The sequence below is a fragment of the Scyliorhinus torazame genome, chromosome 1 (genome assembly GCF_047496885.1).
Source record: "Scyliorhinus torazame isolate Kashiwa2021f chromosome 1, sScyTor2.1, whole genome shotgun sequence".
Taxonomy (NCBI): Eukaryota; Metazoa; Chordata; class Chondrichthyes; order Carcharhiniformes; family Scyliorhinidae; genus Scyliorhinus; species Scyliorhinus torazame.
The window spans coordinates 297,468,604-297,493,961 of NC_092707.1; the positions used below are offsets into that span (position 1 = coordinate 297,468,604).

Sequence of the window (25,358 nt, forward strand, 5' to 3'; positions counted from 1 at the left end):
CCTGGAGCAGAGACCAAAACGAGGGGGAAAAAACAAGATGATGGAGGGCGGAGAGCGAGCAGCGTGGGGACCAGACCAGCAGGAGTTCCTCAAGCGATGTGTGGAGGAGCTGAAAAAGGAGGTGCTGGCGCCGATGCTGTTGGCGATCGAGGGGCTGAAGGAGACCCAGAAGACCCAGGCGGTGGAGCTTTGTGTGGTGAATGAGAAAGTGAATACCAACGAGGACGAGATCCTGGGCCTGGCGGTAAAAATGGAGGCGGTGCACAGGAGGTGGGCCGAGAGAATTGAGGTCCTGGAGAACAGGTCGAGAAGGAACAACCTCCGGATTCTGGGTCTTCCCGAAGAAGTGGAGGGAGCTGATGCCGGGGCGTACACGAGTACGATGCTCCATTCGCTGATGGGTGCGGAGGACTCTCCAACCCCCCTGGAGCTGGAAGGAGCTCATCGGGTCCTGGCGAGGAGACCCAAGGCAGATGAGCCGCCAAGGGCGATAGTGGCAAGGTTCCACCGCTTCGCGGACAAAGAAAGTGTGCTGAGATGGGCCAAGAAGGTGCGGAGCAGTAGATGGGAGAACGCGGTGATCCGAGTATACCAGGATTGGAGCGCGGAGGTGGCAAAGAGGAGAGCTGGCTTCAACCGGGCCAAGGCGGTGCTGCATTAAAGAAAAAGAGTCAGGGCTTCCGGTGACGGCGGGCGGGAGGCAGCCACACAATGGAGGGCTCCCGGTCGGCAACGGCATTTTTGGGGCTTTAAGCCCAGTCCCAGGGTCCGCGGAGGCGGCAGAAGAAGGGAGAAAGCACGGAGGAGGCACAGTGAAGACACAGGAGGAAAAAAGGAACAAAGAAAAATGTCGAGGGTGAGCAAGAAAACGGCCGGGGAAAAAACAGCTGGAGGTCCGTCGGGGAGTGGAAAGGTCACCGCGGGGTCACCAGGAAAAATGGAGGCTGGAGCACCAGGGAAGGCCGCACTGCTTACGGCTGAAGAAATAACTAAGGTGATGGCTGCGGAATTTGAAAAGCAGTTGACGCAGATTGCAAAATGCATGGAGACGGTGAGGAAGGAGATGAGGGAGGTTTTGAGTGTGCTGGTGGAGGAGGCCGTTTCCCCGGTGAGGACGGAGGTGGCGAGCGCAGTGGCGGAGGTGCGAGAGCAAGGGGAGGCACTGGAGGAAGTGGAGGAGACGTTATTGCAGCACGGTGATCAACTTGCCTCGATGGGGAAAGAGATGCGGAAGGTGATGGATACTAACAAGGATCTGCGAGGAAAAATGGAAGACCTGGAAAACAGATCCAGGCGACAGAATTTGAGGATTGTGGGGCTGCCCGAAGGAGTTGAAGGACCGAAGCCGACTGAGTACTTTGCCACGATGCTGGCAAAATTATTGGGGGAGGGGGAGGATCCCTCCCAATATGAACTGGATCGGGCTCATCAGTCGTGGAGGCCTATACCAAAGGCGAGTGAGCCGCCAAGGGCAGTGACTCTGTGCTTCCGTAGGTACAGGGTGAAGGAGAAGGTCCTGAGCTGGGCCAAGCAGAAGCGGGTGGTGCAGTGGGCTGGAGCTGATATACGTGTTTACCAGGACTTTACGGTGGAGCTGGCAAGGAGGCGGGCTGCCTTCAACCGGGTGAAGAGGGCACTGTACATTAGCAAGGTGCGGTGCGGCATTGTATATCCAGAGAAGCTGAGGGTGACTTACAAGCTCAGGGACTTGTATTTTGGAACGGCGGAAGCAGCGGAGGAGTTTGCGAAAGCAGAAGGACTGTGGCAGAACTGACAAATTGAGGAATGGCCATGTGCCGATGTAACCTCATGACTGTATTTTCTTCTTTTTTGTATCACTGCGCGCGGGTGTAGAGATTAAAGGAGCCAATGTGGTGTATATTTGGACAAGGGAAGGGACGGGACTTTCACTCGAAATGAGAGTTCTTTGGGGTGTAGGTGGATATGCGGGATTTGTGTGCTAAAAGGGGATCTTTAGGCTTTCCTAGGGCCGGACAAGTGGGAAAGGGACCCGGGCGGGGGCCTCCACGCTGGCCGGTTTAAGCCAGTGAACGGGAGTGAGGTGGGGGGAGGGGCTGCGGCCATCGGAGCCTGGCAGAACAGGATCCGAGTGGTCTAGCCGGGGTGGAAAGTTGGGGGGAAGGAACCGAGGTTGGGAGGAGGAGTTTTACAAGAGGCAGTGGACAGGAGGAGCTGGAGACCTGCGGCGGCGGGGAGGGGGGGGGGGGGGGGGGGGAGAGAGAAGAAGAGAGAGAGAGAGAGAGAGAAGAGAGAGCTGTGTAAGATTAAGGGTGACTACGGGTAATCCCTGATTCCTTTTTGCCATTTGTTTATGTAAACATGCGGGTTGAGGTTTGGGGATTGGTGGGTAGATGGAATCGTTGTTATTATGGGGACTGACATATCTTGCTGAATATTGTTTATTGTTGATGGATGTAAATGTGGGAGAAAATGGGAAAAAGGAGAAAAAAATAAATAAAAAAATAAAAATAAAAAAAGAGTAAGATTCAGCATGCTGCAGCCTGCGCGACTGTGGGTTACTTATCAGGACCGACACCATTATTTTGAAACGCCAGAAGAGGCTTGGACCTTTATTCAGATGGAAAAACTGGACTCGAACTGAGGAGATGTGGTTGTACAGGGGGTTGTAAATATGGGTAAAGAATATTGCATGGGTGGGATGATGGATGGGATGTGGGTAGAGTCCTGGTTAAAATTCCTAAAATTTCCTTTTTTCTTTTCTGTAGACAAGTTGATGATGATGGGGAATGTGGGCGTCAGTACTGGAGGGAGGTGAGACTCGGGGATGAGGGGAACTGGGATAATGGCCGCAATAGGAGCTGCGCCATAGGGGGTGGGGCTGGCTCAGGAAAGCGTGGGCTTTTTCCCACGCCAAAAGGGGGGGGGGATGGAGGAAGGTAAGGAGGAGGAGAGACTCCCACACGGGGAGATCAACGGGAAGGCGGGGGAAGCCGGGGTGAGCAGAAGTCAGCTGACTCACTGAAGTAATATGGGGGGAGCAAAAGAGCTAGATGTGGATCTAGCGGGGGGGGGGGGGGGTAGGATTGCTGCTGCACTGTCCAAGGGGAAACTGAAAATGGAAGAGGTGGTCGGGGCGGGGGCCCCCCGTCTGGGGGACTGGAGGGTGCGGGAGGCGCGAGCACGGGTCGGGCCTAAGATAGGAGATGGCTAGTCGTCGGGGGGGGGGGGGGGGGAACCCCCAATCCGGCTGATCACGTGGAATGTGAGGGGCCTAAATGGGCCGGTTAAGAGGGCCCGAGTGTTCGCGCACCTAAAGGGACTGAAGGCAGACGTGGTCATGCTTCAGGAGACACATCTGAAGGTGGCAGATCAGGTCAGGTTAAGGAAGGGATGGGTGGGACAGGTGTTCCATTTGGGGCTGGATGCGAAGAATAGAGGGGTGGCAATACTGGTGGGAAAGGGGGTGTCATTTGTGGCCAAGAACATAGTAGCGGACAAGGGAGGTTGATACGTGATGGTGAGTGGTAGGTTGCAGGGGATGGAGGTGGTACTTGTGAATGTATATGCCCCAAACTGGGACAATGCTGGATTCATGAAACGGATGTTGGGGCGTATTCCGGACCTGGAGGTAGGGAGTTTGATAATGGGTGGGGATTTTAACACGGTGCTGGACCCAGCATTAGATCGTTCCAGATCTAGGACGGGGAAGAGGCCGGCTGCGGCCAAGGTGCTTAGGGGGTTTATGGATCAGATGGGGGGAGTAGATCCGTGGAGATTTGCCAGGCCTTTGGCCAGAGAATTTTCTTTTTTCTCCCACGTTCATAAGGCCTACTCACGGATAGATTTTTTTTTGTTCTGGGCAGGGCATTGATCCCGAAAGTGGAGGGAACGGAGTATTCGGCCATAGCCATTTCAGATCATGCCCTGCATTGGGTGGAGCTGGAGTTGGGGGAGGAGAGGGACCAACGCCCGTTGTGGAGGTTGGATGTGGGACTGCTGGCAGACGAGGAAGTGTGCGGGAGGGTGCGGGGATGTATTGAAAGGTATCTGGAGGCTAACGACAACGGGGAGGTGCAGGTGGGAGTAGTATGGGAGGCGCTGAAGGCGGTGGTCAGGAGAGAGTTTATCTCCATCAGGGCTCACAGGGTGAAGAGAGAGAGCAGGGAAAGGGAGAGATTAGTGGGGGAGATTTTAAGGGTGGACAGGAGCTATGCAGAGGCTCCGGATGAGGGACTAGTCAGGGAGAGACGAAGTCTCCAGACGGAGTTCGACCTGTTGACTACAGGGAAGGCGGGGGCACAGTGGAGGAAGGCACAGGGGGCGATATACAAATATGGGGAGAAGGCGAGCCGGATGCTGGCACACCAGCTCCGTAAGAGGATGGCAGCGAGGGAAATAGGTGGAGTCAAAGATGGCAGGGGAACTACGGTGCGGCGGGCAGGGAAAGTGAATGTGGCTTTTAAGGCCTTTTATGAGGAACTGTATAGGTCCCAGCCCCCAGGGGGAAAAGAGGGGATGCGGCGATTCTTGGATCAGTTGAGGTTCCCAAGGATGGAGGTACAGGAGGTGACTGGTTTGGGGGCGCCAATTGGGGTGGAGGAGCTGGTTAAAGGACTGGGGAGCATGCAGGCAGGGAAGGCCCCGGGGCCGGATGGGTTCCCGGTGGAGTACTACAGGGAATATGTAGACCTGTTAGCCCCGTTGCTGGTAAGGACCTTCAATAAATCAAGGGAGGGGGGGACCCTGCCCCCGACAATGTCGGAGGCGACGATCTCTTTGATTTTGAAGCGGGATAAGGACCCACTGCAATGTGGGTCGTATAGACCGATCTCGCTCCTTAAGTTGCTGGCAAAAATGTTGGCCATGAGGATTGAGGATTGTGTCCCGGGGGCGATTCATGGGGACCAGACGGGATTCGTAAAGGGTAGGCAGTTAAATACTAATGTGAGAAGGCTCCTAAATGTGATAATGATGCCATCGGTGGAGGGAGAAGCGGAGATAGTGACAGCCATGGACGCGGAGAAGGCCTTCGATCGGGTAGAGTGGGAGTATCTCTGGGAAGTGTTGAGGGGGTTTGGGATCGGGGGAGGGTTTATCAGTTGGGTTAAGCTCCTGTATAAAGCCCCGGTGGCGAGTGTGGTCACGAACCGGCGGAGGTCGGAGTATTTCCAGCTGTATCGAGGGACGAGGCAGTGGTGCCCCCTGTCCCCTCTGCTGTTCGCATTAGCAATTGAACCTTTGGCCATGGCGTTAAGGGAGTTGGGGAAATGGAAGGGGGTGGTTCGAGAGGGAGAGGAACATCGAGTGTCACTGTACACAGACAACCCGTTGCTGTATGTGACGGATCCAGTGGAGGGGATGGTTGAGGTTATGCAGATGCTACAGGAGTTTGGAGACTTTTCGGGCTATATGCTCAATGTGGGAAAGAGTGAGCTCTTTGTGATCCATCCGGGGGACCAGGGAAGAGGGATAGACGACCTACCGTTGAGGAGGGCGGAAGGGAGCTTTTGATACTTGGGGATTCAGGTAGCTAGGAGCTGCGGGGTACTGCACAAACTTAATTTGTCGCGGTTGGTGGAACAGATGGAGGAGGATTTTAAAAGGTGGGACATGTTGCCACTCTCGCTGGCGGGTAGGGTACAGTCGGTTTAAATGGTGGTCCTCCTGAGATTTATTTTTGTATTCCAATGTCTCCCAATTGTGATCACTAAGGCCTTTTTTAAGATGGTAAGCAGGAGCATTACGGGATTTGTGTGGGCAAGCAAGACCCAGAGGATAAGGAGGGGGTTCTTGGAGCGTATCAGAGATAGAGGAGGGTTGGCGTTGCCGAATTTGGATGGTTACTATTGGGCAGCCAACGTGGCAATGATCCGTAAGTGGGTGATGGAGGGAGAGGGGCGGCGTGGAAGAGGTTGGAAATGGCGTCCTGCAAAGGAACAAGCCTGGGGGCGTTGGTGACGGCACCGCTGCCGCTCTCGCCGACAAGGTCTACCACGAGCCCGGTGGTGGCGGCAACGCTAAGGATCTGGGGGCAGTGGAGACGGCATAGGGGTGCGACGGGAGCCTTGGTGTGGTCCCCAATTCGAGACAACCATCGGTTTGTCCCAGGAAGGATGGACGGGGGATTTCAGAGCTGGCATCGGGTAGGGATTAGACGAATGGGGGACCTGTTCATTGACGGGACGTTTGCGAGCTTAGGGGCGCTGGAGGAGAAGTTTGGGCTACCCCCGAGAAACGCCTTCAGGTACATGCAAATGAGGGCGTTTGTGAGGCGGCAGGTGAGGGAATTTCCGCTACTCCCGGCACAGGGGATTCAAGATAGGGTGATTTTGGGCGTATGGGTCGGGGAGGGCAAGGTTTCGGCGATATACCAGGAGATAAAAGAAGAGGGGGAGGCTTTGGTAGAGGAGCTGAAGGGTAAATGGGAGAAGGAGTTGGGGGAGGAGATTGAGGAGGGGCTATGGGCTGATGCCCTAAGTAGGGTTAATTCCTCTTCCTCGTGTGCCAGGCTTAGCTAGATACAATTTAAGGTGGTTCATAGAGCACATATGACGGGGACGAGGCTGAGCAGGTTCTTTGGGGTGGAGGACTGATGTGGGAGGTGCTCAGGAAGTCCGGCTAACCATGTCCATATGCTTTGGTCGTGTCCGGCACTGGAGGGGTTCTGGAGGGGAGTGGCGGGAACAGTATCTAAGGTGGTGAAAGCCCGGGTCAAGCCAAGCTGGGGGCTAGCAATATTTAGATTAGTGGACGAGCCGGGACTGCAGGAGGCGAAAGAGGCCGGCATTCTGGCCTTTGCGTCCCTAGTAGCCCGGCGAAGGATCTTGCTAATGTGGAAGGAGGCGAAGCCCCCCAGCGTGGAGACCTGGATAAATGATATGGCTGGGTTTATCAAGTTGGAAAGGATAAAGTTTGCTTTGAGAGGGTCTGTGCAGGGGTTCTACAGGCGGTGGCAACCGTTCCTAGACCATCTCGCGGAGCGTTAGTGGAAGGTCGGACAGCAGCAACAGCAACCGGGGGGGGGGGGGGGGCGGGGGGGTTCTGGGGGGCATTTGAACAAGAAAACACATGGTAGGATCCGGACACTGACATGTACGGGAAGAACCCACTGTACAAAGTTTTGTATCTTATTGACTTGCCATGTTCATGTCTTGCCACGCGAGTTCATTTTTCTTTTTTTTTGTTACGGGGGGGCGGGGGGGGGGGTTGTTTGTAAGGTGGAAAATATTGTTATTGAAAAATTCTTCATAAAAACATTTTTAAAAAAATATATATATATATATTCACAAATGCCCCAATGCCATGCCTGTCAGCATCAGGAGTTGTGAAAGTAAATTGCACATCCTGGTGAGTATGATGGAAGTAAACGTCAATGGAAATACTTCTGACATAGCTTTCTTCTCCATTTTTCTCATTCCCTCATTGATTTTTGTTGAGATCTAGCGCCACAAGTGCAGGCAGTCCAGGATTTGAACCAGAGACCTTCAGGTCTGCAATGGCGCAGTAATAGAATGCCTTCGCCCACTAGAATGTTCACATATGTATAATCTATTGCCACTGCGTTTGTTGTTATTGTTGATTATCTGTTGTAAATTTTGATGGAAATGTGAAAAAGAATAATTTTTTAAAAAAAATATTATGAAGGGTATTGATTATGTAAACGAGAAGTTACTGTTTTTGGTGGCAGAAAGGTTTGTAAACAAAGGACACAGATTTAAAGTAATTGGCAAAAGGATCAGAGGGTTTCAGGGTCTGGATTCTCCATCCCGCCCAGATTTCTGGTTCAGCATACTGGCGGGATGCTATGTTTCGCCGGCTGGTCAATGGGGTTTCCTATTGTGGGGCAGCCCCTTACCATCCGGAAACCCCCGGGCTGGTGGCAAAACGGAGCATCCCACCGGCGGAGAATCCAGCCCCAGATGTGCAAACCCAGCAAAAACCTGGGGCTGTTTTCTCCATTTAGGAGATTAAGTCTTCCCGCCAGAACTTCACACACTGCCCACGTGAATTGCGAGCAATTCCCATTCCCGCTGGTGTCTTGCTTCGCTGGGGCCGGAATTCGCACTAAAGAGCCTGGCAAGCTGCTTGTAAAATGCTCCACTCACCACACACTCTCATTCCAGACTTTTCATCACTGCTGTCATCTGCACCATCCACAACCACAGAGACTATTGCCTCGGAGGAACATTTTAGTGAATAGGTTCCTGGGTCACCTTCTGGTGTGCACTACACAAGATGGGTCAGAGAAGACCAGCACCACGCTTTTGTGAATTGGAGTTGGACAGACTGGTGGACGCTATTGAGGAGGGACACCCTCTTCCCAAGGTGGGTCGCAGACCCAGGCCCACCATAGTCAACAGCGCCTGAGAGGTGGCAGCAGAGACGGTCAGTGCTGTCAGCCTCACAAGAAGGGCTGGAACGCAATGAGAGAAAGATGACCTCCTTAGGGCAGCTTGGGTGAGTCACCGCCTGTGCCCCTGGCATCACATCCATTCCTCACTCCTCACATCACTCCCAATCCCCCAATCCCCTAGAAACCAACAACACCCCGTCTGCCAGCATCTCCCTTACAACCCATCCTCCACCAAACCCCACACCTGTATTATCCACTTCAGCCAGGAGCCTTGCACACACATGCCACCAGCTACAGACCACCACTCCCACTCCCACACATAGTGAAACGCTGGGAGGCGAGTTCTATGTCCTTTCAGGTGCCCCTAGGATAAGGCAGCTCATAACAGGCACGCAAGGCAGAAGACCAGAGGAGGCATCCCTGACCTGCACGTCCACTGCGGAGGAGAAAGCAATGCAGGTAGCAGGTGAGGCCGAGGATCGGGCAGCGCCAGACATGAAGGTCGGCATGTAACAAACACACGAGAGCCCAATTCAACGCTAATGTCCCTACAGCAAGTGAGTCATCCCTCTTCCCAGGCCACTCCTTCCCAAGATTTCACCATATCTTTTGTCTTGCAGGACCACCATCAGACGAGTCCGGGCCATCCTGGGTCACTGCCCCAAAAGCCACACCCCCAGCACACTCCGAGCACCACTCGGGGAAGACACCGACTTTTCATCACTGCTGTCATCTGCACCCTCCGCAACCACAGAGACTATTGCCTCGGAGGAACATTTTAGTGAATAGGTTCCTGGGTCACCTTCTGGTGTGCACTACACATATGCTGTAGCACATCAGATGGAGGCAGGGATTCCCAAGAGAGCGGACAGTCGGAGGGCTGCCCAATCCCAAGAAACAGCTTCAGTCGGGGCAGGTGTCGCCCTTCTGGAAAGTATGATCCCATCACTGGTCGTTAGTACCCAATTATTTTTTTTCCCAATTAAGGGGAAATGTTACGTGGCCAATCCACCTACGCTGCACATTTTGGGTTGTGGGAGAGAATGTGCAAACTCCACACAGATAGTGACCCAGGACCGGGATGAAACCTGGGTCCTCGGCGCCTTGAGGCAGCAGTGTTAACCACTGTGCCACCCATTTCTTCACTGGTAGATATGCAGACACAGGGCCAGGATTTACAGGAGATGGTGTCAGCAACTTTCCAGCGCCTGCAGGTACAGCTGGAGGAGCCCAACCGTCCTCAGGTGCTGGGGATGTTGCCGACAATGCGTGGTACCCAGGCCAACACTGAATGGGTGGCGTCTGCAGTGGAAGGGCTGGGACAAGAGGTCAGAGCCATGAGCTAAGACGTCCAAGGCTTGGAGCACACTGCGCAGTCGATGGCTGAGGTGCAGGACAGGGGAGCCCAGTCGCAGGCAGGCATGTCCCTTGCCCACATGGATATGGTGAATGGACCAAGCTCTGCAGCACTACAGCAAAGGGTCATGGCTAAGGACATCTGAGCATTGGCTGGGTGCTGCCTGACCTAATTCAAATACATAATGCAAGGGTGGTACATGCATTTCAGAATTTCAAAACACAGCATACAATAGCCATCATAGTAACAGAGTCAACATTTCCCTCTCAGGAAAGATTCCCCAAAGAATCACGGTGCAACCAGTTACATTTTCTGATTGATTGCCAGTCAGAGAGGGACAAGGCACAGAGGGACATCTCACTCACTGAGGAACATGTCTCAATCTCAGTGCACCATGGCTGAGGGCATCGAGAACATGGCTCAGAAGAGGGCAGGCCGCCAGTGCCAGGTGACTGTGAAGCCTCCGGAGCTCACTCTGGCCTCATCCCATCCCATGGAGAGCTCAGGGGCCAGCGGGCAGCCCAAGGGAGGAGGAAGTGATGGGGCCCATGCTAGTGCCTCTCTCAGGGGAGGTTCTGGAACTCTTCAGCCTTTCCAAATCCCCCTGACCTGACACTGCCGCATCTCATGGGCAGCGAGCAAAACAGGGTGACACAACGTCACCTGTGACACCCAAACATCAGCCGGGCCCATCCAGGCCCAGGTGCTCCAGAGGGCAGTCACCAATGGCATCACAGGTCAGAGGGCAAAACATGCAGCAGGCTGCCTCCACTTCTGAGGTGCCGTCTGGGGTTGCATCTAGGAGGAGCATGCAAGGTAAGAAGGTTAGATAACACTTGGAGTTGGCACAGGTGTAGCACATAGACAACAGTTAGGGGTTAGGGCACAACACTGTATATAGTCACCATTAAACATTTTTTGCACCAACAGTCCAAACTGCCTCTAACCTCTGTCCGATGGACGATGGGGATGGGCCAAGCGATGAGGCAAGCCATGACCCCCATGACACATGAACGTCCTACATGACCACTTCAGCGAAACGTTGCAGAGCACAGAGCCAGAAGTGTGAGCCCACCTTGCATGACTGCTTACCCAGTGAGTGGAAGGCTAGGGGGAAGGTGGAGTGAAGGATGGAGGGAGAGAAAGAGGGAGAGAGGGAAAGTGGAGTGAAGGATGGAGGGAGAGGGATGTGGTGAGCGGCTATGGTGAAGGGAGTTTCATTTTGGAGTGGTGGTTGGGGGGGGGGGGGGGGGGGGGAGGAAGGTGAGGGTGGGGGAGGGGGAACGAGTATCCTTCTCCATACCCGTGGTGCCAGGTGTGCCACCATCTTCCTAGTTGGCAAATTGGGAGGTGGTGAGGTTGTCCCGTGTGTCGCGGCCCTGGAACAAACATTGGGCGGCCTGCCGTGCTGGCTTGGGTCCATGCTTGGACACCCTCCTCATCAGATGATGCCTGCCATTCTTCCTCCTCCTCCAGCAGGTCACCCCTCTGCTGCACAATGTTGTGCAGGATGCAACAGGCCAGACAATGGTAGAGACCCTCCTGGGGCTCTATTGGAGCACCCCTCCAGAACGGTCCAGGCATCAGACGTGCACCTTGAGGATGTTGATGCACTGCTCAACGATGCTCCTGGATGCAGCATGGGCGGCATTATACCGGGCCTCCGCACCGATATCATCAGCCATGAGCTCAGCGGGTAACCCTTGTCGCACCGGGAACCTCAAGAGTATCCGAGGATGCAAGCTTCATGCACGCTGCTTGGGTATCAGGCGTGCAGCTGGTGGCTGCACACCAACTGCACATTCAGAGAGTGGAACCCCTTCCTATTGATGAAGGACACCCCCTGTTGAACCAATGCTCAGAGAGGAATATATGTGCCATCGATCACTCCTTGGATCAGGGGCGTGCCAGCAAATCCTGCTGCCCCAGCATCTTGGTGGACCCAGTCCAGGTTAAAGATGATAAAGTCCGATGCTCAGGTCGCATAGGGCATTCGATACCGTGCGAATGCGCCTGTGTGCGGACATTTGCGAGGCTCAGGCTGGTCCCTACTCGAGCCCTAGAATGATCCAGAGGCATAGAGGTTCAAGGCATCGATTACCTCGATGGCCACCGGGAACGAGTATCCTCCTCCATACCCCTGTGTCCGCAATGGCAGCAGTGGCTAGGTAGATAGTGAGCATAGCCTCACCCAGCGTTATACAGCTGCACCACCCTCAACATGTTCTAACAAACCCACCCCTCACCCAGCCCCTTTGTAATGTTGTTGTCCGCACTGGGCCCCTGCCCCTATCAGTGAGTACCGCCTGGTCTGTCATATGGGGATCCTCTATCCTCACCACCTATCCCCGTCAACAAGGGTACTGTTGGCTGGCGCTACCCGTGCAGCGTTAGGCTCTATGGCTCCTGTCCAATTTCTACTATCTGCAGCGAGTACCAGATATGTACGACTAAGGTCTCTACAAGCGATCTCGGTTTAACATTTTGAGATGAACATCTCAGGTGATTAGTTTTCATAGAATTTACAGTGCAGAAGGAGGCCATTCAGCCCATCGAGTCTGCACGGGCTCTTGGAAAGAGCACCCTACCCAAGGTCAGCAGCGCCACCCTATCCCCATAACCCAGTAACCCCACCCAACACGAAGGGCAATTTTGGACACTAAGGGCAATTTATCATGGCCAATCCACCTAACCCGCACATCTTTGGACTGTGGGAGGAAACCGGAGCACCCGGAGGAAACCCACGCACACACGGGGAGGATGTGCAGACTCCGCACAGACAGTGACCCAAGCCAGAATCGAACCTGGGACCCTGGAGCTGTGAAGCAATTGTGCTATCCACAAGGCTACCGTACTGCCCCAAGTTGTTAATGCACGTCCAAAAATTAGAGTTGAAAAAGCATCTTCTGTTCCTGCTGGAGATTTTTTTTAAAAAATAATCTTTATTGTCACAAGTAGGCTTACATTAACACTGCAATGAAGTTGCTGTGCAAAACCCCTAGTCGCCACATTCTGGCGCCTGCTCGGGTACAGAGGGAGATTTCAGAACGTCCAATTCACCCAACAGCACGTCTTTCGGGACACATGGGAGGAAACCCATGCAGACACAGGGAGATCGTGCAGACTCCGCACAGACAGTGACCCAAGCCGGGAATCGAACCTGGGACCCTGCCGCTGTAAAACAACAGTGCTAACCACTGTGCTACCGTGCCGTCCCACCTTAGATGCAGCTAAGGTTCAAATTTTTAAAAGATGATGAATGTAGTAGAAAGTGAAGAGCGTGTGTGGTTTTAGATTAAGGTTTTATGTTTGCCAGAAATTGAAAATTTGGGGTCTGTTCCCTCACAGAGTGGAACAAATTACTGATGCACTTAGTAGCACCTCTTTTGTATGCTCCAAACTGAGAACGTCCAGTGACGGGGATGTGCTGAGTAGTCACATATCAGGTGACTCTCCTCCATATGATAGGAATATAAACACTTTTGGCCAAGATTAGCCTGCAAAACTGTACTTAAACATCCCCTCACCATAAACAATAACAATATGAACAACAAAATGCCAGGAAGCAACAGCTCAAGAGGCCACAGGGACACCAGAAACTGCGGCAAGGGACAGGAGCAGCAAGCAAGTGGGTCGGCGAACCCACATGGCTACGGGTCCCCAGCCTCGCCCATGAGAGCCACCACAGCCCCCGGCAATGGACGAAGGATGTTCCAAACCAAGGAGCAAAATGCACTGTCGGATGATATTAAGACCAAGATAAAGGTAACTATCATGGTGGCGGTGGATAGATGGCGTGGGGAGGAAACTGGAAGCCCTGGGGAACACAATCCAAGAGCTGGAGAAGGCGTTGACAGATCAGGGCGACTAAATAGTCTTCCTGGAAACCGAGATCAAGAGGTTAGTGGCAACCCAGGGCAGCCTGAAAGGGACGGTCGAGGAGGCAGAGCATTAAGGTCGTTGGCCTGCCAGAGGGGATCGAGGGCAGGGACCCATCTGACTGCGTGGTCCAAATGTTGGGCAACCTGGTTGGGAGGGACAGTTTGCCCAAACTGCCGGACATTGACAGGGCTCACAGGTCGCTCCGACCAAAGCCTAGCGCTGGGAAGCAGCCAAAGACGATAACAGCCAAGCTCTACAAGTATCCAGACCAAGAGAGGATCCTTTGCTGGGCACGACAGATGAAGGCGTGCAACTGGGAGGGACACAAAATAGGACATTGGGGCAGACCTGGCAAAGCGCAGAACCGGAATCAACCACGCAAAGGCAGCGTGTACAAGAGCAAGGTCAGATTCGGGATGTTATTCCCAGCCAAGCTCTGGGTAACTTACCAGGGCAAAAGAACATTATTTCACTGCCCTGACAGAGGCGGAAGAGTTCAGCCGTAACAATGGCGTTTCAGCAGATCGATATCGGAAACGTGGAACAAGTTGGCATCATAAGCAGCAACTTTGGAGGGTCCCTGAACAAAGGGAAACCCCAGAGTGCAGGGGCACCCCCACATGGCGTACACACAGTTGGCGGACATGTTGGGTGGCCTTTGGACGAAGGGAAACCGCCATTTTGGATGGCCCCCTAACAAAGGCAAACCCTGGAGTGCAGGGGCTCTCCACAAGGTAAGTATGGTTGATCCTGCAGGAAGGGGGAGGGGGGGGACAAAATCCCCCCATCAGGATAGTCACCTGGAACATCAGGGGATTTATTGGCCCAGTGAAAAGATCCAGAGTCTTCGCCCACCTGAAAGTCATGAAAGCTGACATAGTCGTCCTCCAAGAGACATCCTGAGAAGAAGGACCAACTGCGGACAAGGAAGGCTGGGTGGGAGACCTACCATTCCTGCTATGGGACGAAAGTTTGGAGGGGTAGCCATATAGGATGGTGTTCACCGCAATGAGGACAGTTGCAGACCAAGGGGGAACGTACATCATGGTCAGCGGTGTCCTGGACGGGGCATCGGTAGTCCGGTGTACGCTCCCAACTGGGATGACACGGGATTTATTAAAAAGACCATGGCAGAAATCCCTGACATAGAGATGCACAGACTGATCATGGGGGGCAGACATTAACTCTGTACAGGACCCACTGATGGACAGGTCTAACTGCAGAACAGGGAAAACGGCTGGCATGGCTAAGAAACTGGGAACATTCATGGAGCAGCTGGGGACTGTGGACCCATGGTAGTTCATGCACCAGTTGAGAAGGAATTCTTGTTCTTCTTGCCAGTGCATAATGTCTACACCCTCATCAATTTCTTTGTAGTGGAGAAATCGGTGCTTCCAGAAATAGTCAGGGCGGAATACTCCGCAATTGTAATCTCCGACCACGCTCCACATTACATGGATGCAAGGTTGGAGACGGACGGTGCCCAACACCCCACATGGAGGTTGGACACGACCCTATTGGCCGACAAGGTCTTCTGCCAGAGAATATCACAGACCACAGGTGAATACGTCACTAACAACCTGAACAGGGAAGTCTCAGCTTCCATGTTCTGGGAGACACTGAAGGTTATGATTAGGGGAGAAATAATCACCTACACGTCTCGCAGAGACAGGGAAGAGAGGCAGCAACTGATCCTGGAGGTCGACAGAAGATACTCCGAGAACCTTCCATAGAGCTTCTGGCAGAGAGGAAAAAGCTACAAATGGACTTTAACCTGCTATCCACCAGGAAAGCAGTGCACCAACTCCGCAAGACACGGGAGTCTTTTACGAGCATGGAGAGAAGGCTAGCTGCCTGCTGGCTCACCAGCTGAGAAAGCAGGCAGCCACAAGGGAAATAGCCAGGTTAAAGATAGCAGAGGCAGACCGGTAGCTGAACCAGAAAAGGTCAATGAAGCATTCAAAGCCTTCTACCATGGACTGTAAACCTCCAAAACCCCCAATGGGGACTCACGGATGAAACGGTTCCTTGGACTGGACATGCCAATCGTATTGGGGGGGGGGGGGGGGGAGATATATAATACAGACCCATTTCACTGCTCAATGTAGACGCCAAAATACTTGCAAAACTCTTGGCTAGGCGGCTGAAGAACTATGTACCAGAGGTGGTCGCAGAAGACCAGACGTGCTTTGCTAAGGGTAGACAGCTAATGCGAACATCAGGCATCTGCTGAACGTGATGATGACCCCATCCGGGGACAGAACACCAGAAGTGATCATCTCCCCGGTCGCAGAAATGGCCTTCAACAGAGTCGAGTGGAAATACCTCATTGAGGTACTGGAGCGGTTTCGACTAGGGACAGGGTTCACCGCATGGGTGAAATTCCTGTGAATCACCCCCATGGTGAGCGGATGATCTGCTCCTCTACATCTCGGACCCATAAGGCAGCATGAAATAAATCATAAAGGTTCTGGGAGAATTCGGAGCCTTCTCGGGCTACAAACTCAACCTGGGCAAAAGCAAAGTTTTCCCAGTGATCCCGAGAGGGGAAGGGGCAGAGCTGGTGGGCCTAGCATTTAAAATAACCCCAAACAAATTCCGCACCCTGTGGATCCAGCTTGCCCACGACTGGACACAGATCCACAAGTGGAACCTGACCAGTCTGGCAGAGGATATCAAAAAGGACCTGAAGAGATGGGATGCACTCCTGCTTTCCCTGGTGGGGAGGGTGCAGGTGATCAAGATGAACGTGCTGCTCAGGTTCCTCTTCCTATTTAGATCCATACCAATCTACATCCCCAAGGCCTATTCCCAGTCAATCGATAAGATGATTACATTTGTGGGTGAGAAGGGGGGGGAACGGGACGGAGAAGAGAGAGAGAGAGAGAGAGAGAGAGCAAAGGCCCTCGCCATGGCAGCACTCCCACCCCCCGCCAGCAAAACACTCCACAAGCCCGGTAGTGATAGCAACCCTGAGAACCTGGAACCGAATGAAGCAATATTTCGGGCTGACCGGTATGTCTATCCTGGCCCCCATCTGTGGCAATCGTAGGTTTGCACCAGCCATGCTTGACGCCACTTTCAAGGGGTGGAGGAGACAGGATGAGGGGGGGGGGGGTCGGAATTTCTCCACCTAGAGAAGATAAAGTGCACCATCTAGGGGGTCAGAGAATGGCTTCTACAAAATGTGGAGGCCATTGACCAACTTATTCAAGGACCTGTTTGAAGCCAACACCAATAGAATGGGGAGGGGAAGGCCACCGAGAAAAGGAGGGAGGCCAGAAAACGACCGACACAGAGGCTAGAGAGCCTAGAACAAGAGCACAGAGAAGGGAACCCCCAAGGGAAGGCCAGAAACAGGGAAGAGGCGGGGGGGGGGGGGGGGGAAGAGAGAAGAAGAGGATATCGCCCACTTGTAAATAACACATGCCTACCCACTATACAGTAATGGGCCCAAGAGAGCGCCCTGAAACAACGAGGGAAAGATGCAGGGTGGGGGACTGACACATGGAAATTAATATCTACACGATAATTGATGCAGTCATCCTTCCTGCTAGTGTACAGCACGTAGAAATTTCAATAAAAACATTTCAAAATAACTAAAGGGGGGGGGGGGGGGGGGGGTTAATCCCAATATTGGGATTTTGCAAACTGTATCTGGTCTGCACATATTTGTTTATTTTGTATTGTATAACATGAAACCTTTAATAAAAACATTTTCTAAAAATAAAAATGTGGTCCGAGCTTATTATGTCTCAGCTCTAGGAATGAGTAGTAGAGAGAGAATTCAGTTCACTGCCCTCCCCACAAGATGTGGTGACTGACTCAGAGATGCCTTTTGGTCTCTTTCTCCTCACAACTTTTCCCTTTGAGGTTCTCACAACACCATTTTGTAGATCACAGTAAAACCGCATTTATATTGAGAAGACAAAAAGAATAGTGAATGCTGGAAATTTGAAATAAAAACAGAAAATGCTAGACGTACGCAGAAGTTCAGGCAACACCAATGGAGAGGGAAAAAGAATAACAGTGGGATTTAATGTCACTTTTTGAATGCCTTTAATAAATGTCCCCTTAACGTTCTTTGCTCAAAGGAGAACAATCCCAGCTTTTCTCAACTCCCCAATTAACTGAAGTTACATGTCTCTGGTACATTATAAATGTGGCTACAGGAATTTGTTAATTGGTCATGTTAAGCCAAGTGGGCCTGAAAAAGAGGATATCATAGAATTTACAGTGCAGAAGGAGGCCATTCGGCCCATCGAGTCTGCACCGGCCCTTGGAAACTTAAGTCCACATCTCCACCCTGTTCCCGTAACCCAGTAACCCCACCCAACCTTTTGGACACTAAGGGACAATTTAGCCTAGTCAATCCATCTAACCTGCACATCTTTGGACTGTGGGAGGAAACCGGAACACCCGGTGGACACCCACGCACACACGGGGAGAACGTGCAAACTCCACACAGACAGGCACCCGAGGCCGGAATTGAACCTGGGACCCTGGAGCTGTGAGGCAGCAGTGCTAACCACTGTGCCAGCATTAGTTCATTACTGTATGTAATGGATTGCTATTATTTGGGGGGGGGGGGGTCTCCCAGGCGATCGGAGGCTCCGAGGTGGTTTGTCTCTGGGTAGGATGGCAGGAGCACTGCCAGAGTGCCCCAGGTTGGCAGTGCCAAGGTGGCATTTTGCCCAAGTCAGGGATTGGGTCTGGGGGTTTCCCAGAAGTGGGGGGAGAGCCTAGAGGACTCCCCCCCCCCCCAAATGGGTAAGTGGGGGATCTCTTCCTGCACTGACGAGCGGAGCTCCTCAGTGCAAGAAATGAAGGCAAGTGTGGCCTCAGAATGGCCTTCCCACCACGGCCCAAAAAGAGGAGTCCCGTTCGATAGCAGGGCTGTTCCCAGCATTGGCCGCCCTGCTAAACCTGCCTACAACGGGACTCTGTTTTCATTTTGTTAATTCTTGTTCAATATGTCCATTTTCAGCCTTTAGTGGGCTCACATTGCTCCCGATCTCCCGCTTTCCCTTTATATAACTTTCAAATTTCGTATTGATTGTGAAGTCCCTTGCAAGTTTCCTTTCATAATCCCTTTTAGTCGCGCTTATGATCTGCTTTGTGACCCTGTACTGATCTTTGTATCTATCCCATTCATCCGATCTGTGCTATGGTTTGCATTTTTGTACGCCCTTTCTTTTAGTTTCATGCTGTCCCTAACCTCCTGAGTTTTTCATGGCTGTTTTTTTTGTGAAGTGGAGCCTTTTCCTCTCAGGAGTGTACACTCGCTCTGTATCCTGTTAAACGTTTCTTTAAATATTCTCCACTGATCTTCAGTTATTTGACCTTTAACAGATCTTCCCAGTTTACCGCAGACAGTCTCGGTCTCATCCCATTAAAGTCAAAGTCTAAAATTCCAGTATCTGAATCGTGCTTTTCACTATCAAACTTCATGTTATGATCACTATTTGATAAATGTTCACACAGTTAGGCTGTTAATTAAATTTGGTTCATTACTCACAACTAAATCTAATATTGCGCGTCTCCCTGTTGCATCTAGAACATATTGCTGGAGGAAACTATGCCGCACACATTCCAGAAATTTCACTATTTTTCTGACAGGTGCTGGTCTGCCTTTCCCAATCTGTGTGTAGGTTAAAAGCCCCCATTAATATTACTCTGCATTTGTTACACACATGCCTAATTTCTGGGATTTATACAATCTTAACACCTCATAACCGCTACCAGGGGCTCGATGCACAACACCCGTTACAGTTTTTAAATCCTTTTTCCTCAGTTCCACTCACATGGTCTCCATTGGATGCTTTCCCCTCATTATATCCTCCCTCACTGTTGAGGTGGTAGTGTTTCTTTTTTAATTTTTTCAATAAATTTAGAGTACCCAATTATGTTTTTTCCCCAAGTAAGGGGCAATTTAGCGTGGCCAATCTACCTACGTTGCACATCTTTGGGTTGTGAGGGGTGAGACCCATGCAACGGGGAGAATGTGCAAACTCCACACGGACAGTGACCCGGGGCCAGGATTGAACCTGGGTCGTCAGTGCCGTGATCAGCAGTGCTAACCACTGCACCGCAGTGCCACCCCTATGGTAGTATTTCTAATAAGTCAGGCTACTCCACCCCCTCAGAGTATTTACAAGTGACAATGGATTCTAATAAAACTGTGTTCTCTTGATCAAGAAATAGAAATAGAAAAAAAAGAAATAAGAGTATGCTGATATCATAAGACTCACTCCCTGGAGCATCCATGTGCAAGGAAATACTCTGAACTAAATTTAAAGTATACACTGGTAACTATTGGCCGCAAACTTCACTACGCAAGTCAGAAATTTGCAGGCACACTGCACAATTTTCTATTGAATTCAATGGATGGAAAATCCACCAACAGCAAACCTGTAAATTTCCACCACATAATGGCAATAGAAAATAAATTACTTCCCATATTCCAACAGGTAGACTCCTAATAATGCAGTGAATACATCTGAAGGCTGTTATTCCTTATTGAGAGGTAATCCAATCCCTGTTAAGAATGTATGTGAGACACGTTATGATAAAGCATGAGGGACAGGAGAAAGCATGTTTTAAAAAACACGTTGGAACAAACTCCAGGGGTGTTTCAGTTGACAACTCAATTCCACAAAAGGGAAAAGTTATGGAAACCGAAGAATACAATGCGATAATCTTCAAATCCACTTGTGCATTTATTGACTTAGATTACATATTATCACTATATCATGAGACGTAACTTTTCCTTCGTGAACTGAAGGAAGAATTCGAACAGCGAGATTTCTTTTTTTTTTTTTAAAAGAGCAGATTGAGATATATTCTTAAACTGTCACAAGTTGAAACATCTCGATACAGTATTTATGCTGTTAAGTTGGAAGGATATATCTGTCCAAACTAAAATAATCCATCTGTGCAGTGTTTTAGTTACAAGGAAACAGACTTGTGCATTTTTGAAAAATGCAACCCCAACATTTGCCCTTTAAGACAGTAATGGCCAAATACAGGCAAACGATAAGCGATATTCAAATATTTGCAAACGAACTGCTGAATCAAAGGCTGCGACACCAATATCTCCCATAGGTGCTCCAATGTATCAAATACTCAGGCACTTTCTAAACTAATTGTTCAAGTTCCAGATCTACTCTCAAAGTAAAAGTCAACAACCTCCATTGTTTTCACTGTATTAGCAAACATTATTTAATTGACTTCCTGCCCAAGTTCACTGTTCACAAGAAACATTCCTGAAATGTTAACAGTCCTATGAAAGTACAAGAGTTTGTTGATCTTATAGAACCATAGAAAAACACACATCACACAAACCTTACAGAGCGCTGCAAACAAATTAGATTACCTGCAAATTGAAAACAGAAACCATTAAGCAAAACAGTGCATGGTTAGGTTTGTTTTCAACAACGATTTACTGCCATCAAACTGGTAAATGTAGGGTGAAACTCTGTCCTCCTCCGGAGAATGTTTGTGTTTGCCAAGTCTTTGTGTAGCCAATTATTGGGAGGGCCAGCCAGCTACGTGCTTGCTGCCTGATCAGGTGTCTGAACAACAACAGCATGGTATAGTAATTAATAACTTCTATACTCCTGACAAAGGGGGAAAATCTTTACCTAGACCAGCTCAAGGCAGAAAGAATGTTGGTTTGATTATATGGTTAAGCATTGTGCCAACACTACTGCTGCAACTGCTCCTCCCCCTGCCCGCTAGCAATCCAACTGAGGTCTGACCCACCTATTGATAAAGTAATGTCCCGACATCATTGTGACATAATCATTGCCCACAGCTGCTTGGTATTTGCCACAAAGCAGCAGCATTCAGGAATTGCAATTAAGACAAAAGATATAAATATTCTGTTGTGCTCAGATTACAAAAGGAGCATTCAGAAGAGAAAAAGAATTGAGAGAATAAAAAAATAAAGATGGGTATTTTACAGCTACCAAATTTCATGCATTTGCCCAGCACTTTAGTGAACAATTTAGTCAATGACCAATTAAAAAGTCATTAGCAGAGAATAGCAGGTGCTTGCCAGTAAGTGAGCCAACAGCTTTGTCTTAATGACAGAAATGCAAAAGACAAAATTCTGCCTGGCTTAGAGCAAACAAAAAAAAAGTGATCTGTATTCACAAACCTTAGTGCTAATTTGAACACCCTTCAGTTTATCACTAGGGGCAAGCACTATACTGCCCTAATCAGTTTAAAGCAAAGAAATCATTCATGTCATTTACACTGCAATGGGAATTCACATAAATTATGGGAGTCTTTCAAAAGAGAAAGTGAAGTAGAATGAAGCAGATGCAAGAAGCTATTGAAAAACTTTTTCTATTTTGGTGCAAGGTCAAAGCCAACTTCTTCATTCTAGCTTGTAACTTCACTTTGTAGATGTATTCCAGTCATTTTAAAACAACCACCTCTATTCCTGTGGACTCAACATAATTTTGTATGGAGCACAAAAATTCTGTTCGGCAGAAACACTGAAAGCATTTGCTGCAAACAAATGATTAGCGAACACAATCATTGGGCTTTCCAGACTATCCATGGTAATTGCAGACAAATGATGGAACTCCAATCCCATGAAAACAATTTATTTCAGTATTAACCTCAAATACAAAGAAACAAACACAAGCCTATCCAAATGCACAATTCTTTCTATTCCTTTACAAATAGATGCTGCTACCCATTCATACAGCATAGTATTAGATATTTAAAAATATTGTGCCGTGCACATGATGAATGTTTTCCAGTAGTTTTGCCAGTTATCTGGAATTTATTGTTCTATTCCACTTGGGTGAAAGCCACCACCCATTTGGACATTATTTGATTTGTGTTCTGCCAGTGAGCAGATCCTGGTATGATTAGACACATAACAAGGAGCTAAACATACTCATGCCTCAACAAAAAGGGGAAAGAAAATCTTATATATTCCATACTGGAAAGATCTCTACCAATGAATAAATCTTGGTTCTTACAGAGCACAAGTCAGTCAATCATTTACAATTAGTCTTTTATGTTTTGCCAACACCTTGGTCTTTAAATGCTAGCTCCACTGCCCCACAGCCATGGATGCTATTTCATGCACACAATCTAAAACACACCTACATAACATTTTTCCCAATCACCTGCCAGGATTTAGTTTGAGTTCAGCACAAGTGAATGCTTTTTTTGTAACTCTAATTAATGGGCAAGGGCATGTTCCACAAAGTTCTGAGTTTTCATTTAAATAAAGGCATATAATAGGACAGTTGGCATTCAGCATTTCTCGGGTCTTGCCCCGACTCAGGAGCTCAGGCAGAAGGTCAGATGGAAATTGTGGGTTTGGACTGGATTGGTTTATTACATTGAATAATGGCATTTACTTAATACTGGCAAGTTAACATAGAATTATGAAGTAACCGCTCTTCTTGTGGTTTCTCATACATAGATGTATCCCTTCATGGTTGGAGTTGTTGATTTCTCAGAACTAAAAGCTGTCACAATATATAAAAAATGCATTGTTTTTTAGTCGAACTATAATAGAGCCACCATAATCCTTAAGTATTTTTATTTCCATTTTCAACATTTTACAAAGAAAACATACCCAACATACAAATCCTCCCCCCCCCCCTCCCCCACCCAATAAGAACCCCTTCACAGTCGACATAACCAACTCTCCAAAATGCAGAATGAACAAATCTGAACTCTGTGAAACCAGTCAATCGCCCCCCCCCCCCCCCCCCCCCCCCCCCCCCCGCTTAGGGCAAAGTTCACCTTCTCCATGTCTAAGAACCCCAATAGATCTCCCTGCCATGCCGAGGCACAGGATGGAGAAGCTGACCTCCACACCAACAGGACCCCGCCTGCGAGTAATCAGTAGAGCAAAGGATGAAACATTTGCCCCCGGCTGGTCCAACACCTGAATAGGGCCTCCAGAGGACCAGACCCCACATTTACGTACAAAACCGCCGATGTGGTGCTGCAAACTGACCTCCAGAAGCTTTCCAACTTCGGGCAGGACCAGAACACATGCACATGATTAGCAGGACCCCTCCCACACTGCTCGCAGATGTCCTCTTTCCCTTGACTTCTTGTACACCACCTTCAGCTGCATCAGCCCCAGCCTTGCACACGATGTTGAGGCATTCACCCTCCACTGCACCTAGCACCACAATCCCTCTTCCAATGCCACTCCAACTCCTTTTCCCACTTAGCTTTAATCCCCTCCATGGACACCTTATTCCTCCTCCAAATCCTCCCATAAATCACCGAGACGACCCCCCTCCAACCCCCCCAACTGACCAGCATCTCATCCAACAACAAAGAGGCAGGCACTATCGGGAAGGTCAGAAAGACCTTCCTCGCAAAGTCCCACTCCTGCATGTACTGGAAACTCTCTTGCAATACTCCAAACTTCTCATTCAGCTCCTCCAGCTCTCAAATGGCCTCCAGAAACAGATCCTTCATCTCCCTAATCCACTTCTCCTCCCATCCCTGGAACCTCACATGTATCCTCCCCCGGTTCAAATCCGTGATTCCTCCGATCGGCATCACCCTCGACCCTCTCCAACCTAAAATGCTGCCGGACCTGCCTCGTCTGTGTGGCCACCACGACCAGACTTCCTGAATACTTCATTGGAGCCAATGGAAGTGACACCGTTGCCAGCGCCCGCAACCCCAACCCGCTATACGAACCCGCCTCCATCCTTATCGACAGGCTCTGGCTCTCTATTCCAACCCCTTACCTTCACCGTATTTACCGCCTAGTAATAATACATCATATTTGGGGGGCCTAACCGCTCCTCTCTCTTCCCCGCCCCCCCCTCCACCACACTCCCTGACAGCCGTCCCTTCTGCAGTACCACCTTGCTTATCCTGGCCACCTTCCCCGCCCAAAACAAACAACAAAATCAGTCTATCCACCCCCTCGAAAAACATCTTAAGCAAAAAGACTGGCAGGCACGGAAATAAAAACAAAACTTTGGCAAAACGTTCATCTTCACCCCCTGTACCTGGCCTGCCAATGACAGAGTAAGATTATCCCACCTCAACAAATCTGCCTTCACCCTCCCCATCAAACTTGAAAAATTAAACTTCCGAAGACCCGCCCAGTCCCGAGCCACCTGCACCCTCAGGTACTTCATAGAATTTACAGTGCAGAAGGAGGCCATTTGGCCCATCCAGTCTGCACCGGCCCTTGGAAAGAGCACCCTACCCAAACCCACACCTCCACCCTCCCCGTAACCCAGTGACCCCACCCAAACTTTTTGAACACTTAAGGCCAATTTAGCATGGCCAATCCACATAACCTGCACATCTTTGGACTGTGGGAGGAAACTGGAGCACCCAGAGGAAACCCACGCACACACGGGGAGAACGTGCAGACTCCACACAGACAGTGACCCAAGCCGGAATCGAACCTGGGGACCCTGGAGCTGTGAAGTAACAGTGCTAACCACTGTGTTGCTCTGACACAAGTCCCTATAAAACTCCTCAAACACCTTATTAATCCCCTATGGGGCCTCCACCTGCTTGCCCGCCCTATCCCGAACCCGAACTATCTCCTTCACCGCAGTTTGCCTACGAAGCTGACCTGTGAACATACGGTCCGTCTTCTCACTGTACTCAGAAGGCTCCCTTCGCCTTTCTCAGCTGATGCACCATTTTCCTTTTGGACAGCAGGTCAAACCTCAGCTGTGTACACACCCCTCTCTGCATCAATGGTGCCGAGGTGGAGATGGTTGACAAATTCCTAGATGTGCACATCACGAACAATCTTTC

At 50.3% G+C, this 25,358-nt stretch overlaps 1 protein-coding gene across 4 annotated transcripts in view; it reads right to left on the minus strand.

The window, feature by feature from the left end:
- Window positions 1–25,358, minus strand: part of LOC140422747 (rho guanine nucleotide exchange factor TIAM2-like) — a 586,909-nt gene that overhangs the window by 426,853 nt on the left and 134,698 nt on the right. Inside the window, exon 1 of one of the 4 annotated variants that reach the window (XM_072507692.1) lies at window positions 20,950–21,172. The exons of the other annotated variants lie outside the window; for them this stretch is intronic. Coding sequence (XP_072363793.1) covers window positions 20,950–20,973 — 24 coding nt within the window. The 5' untranslated portion in view covers window positions 20,974–21,172. Of the gene's footprint in view, window positions 1–20,949; window positions 21,173–25,358 lie in introns of those variants that run through there. 4 annotated transcript variants of the gene reach the window in all.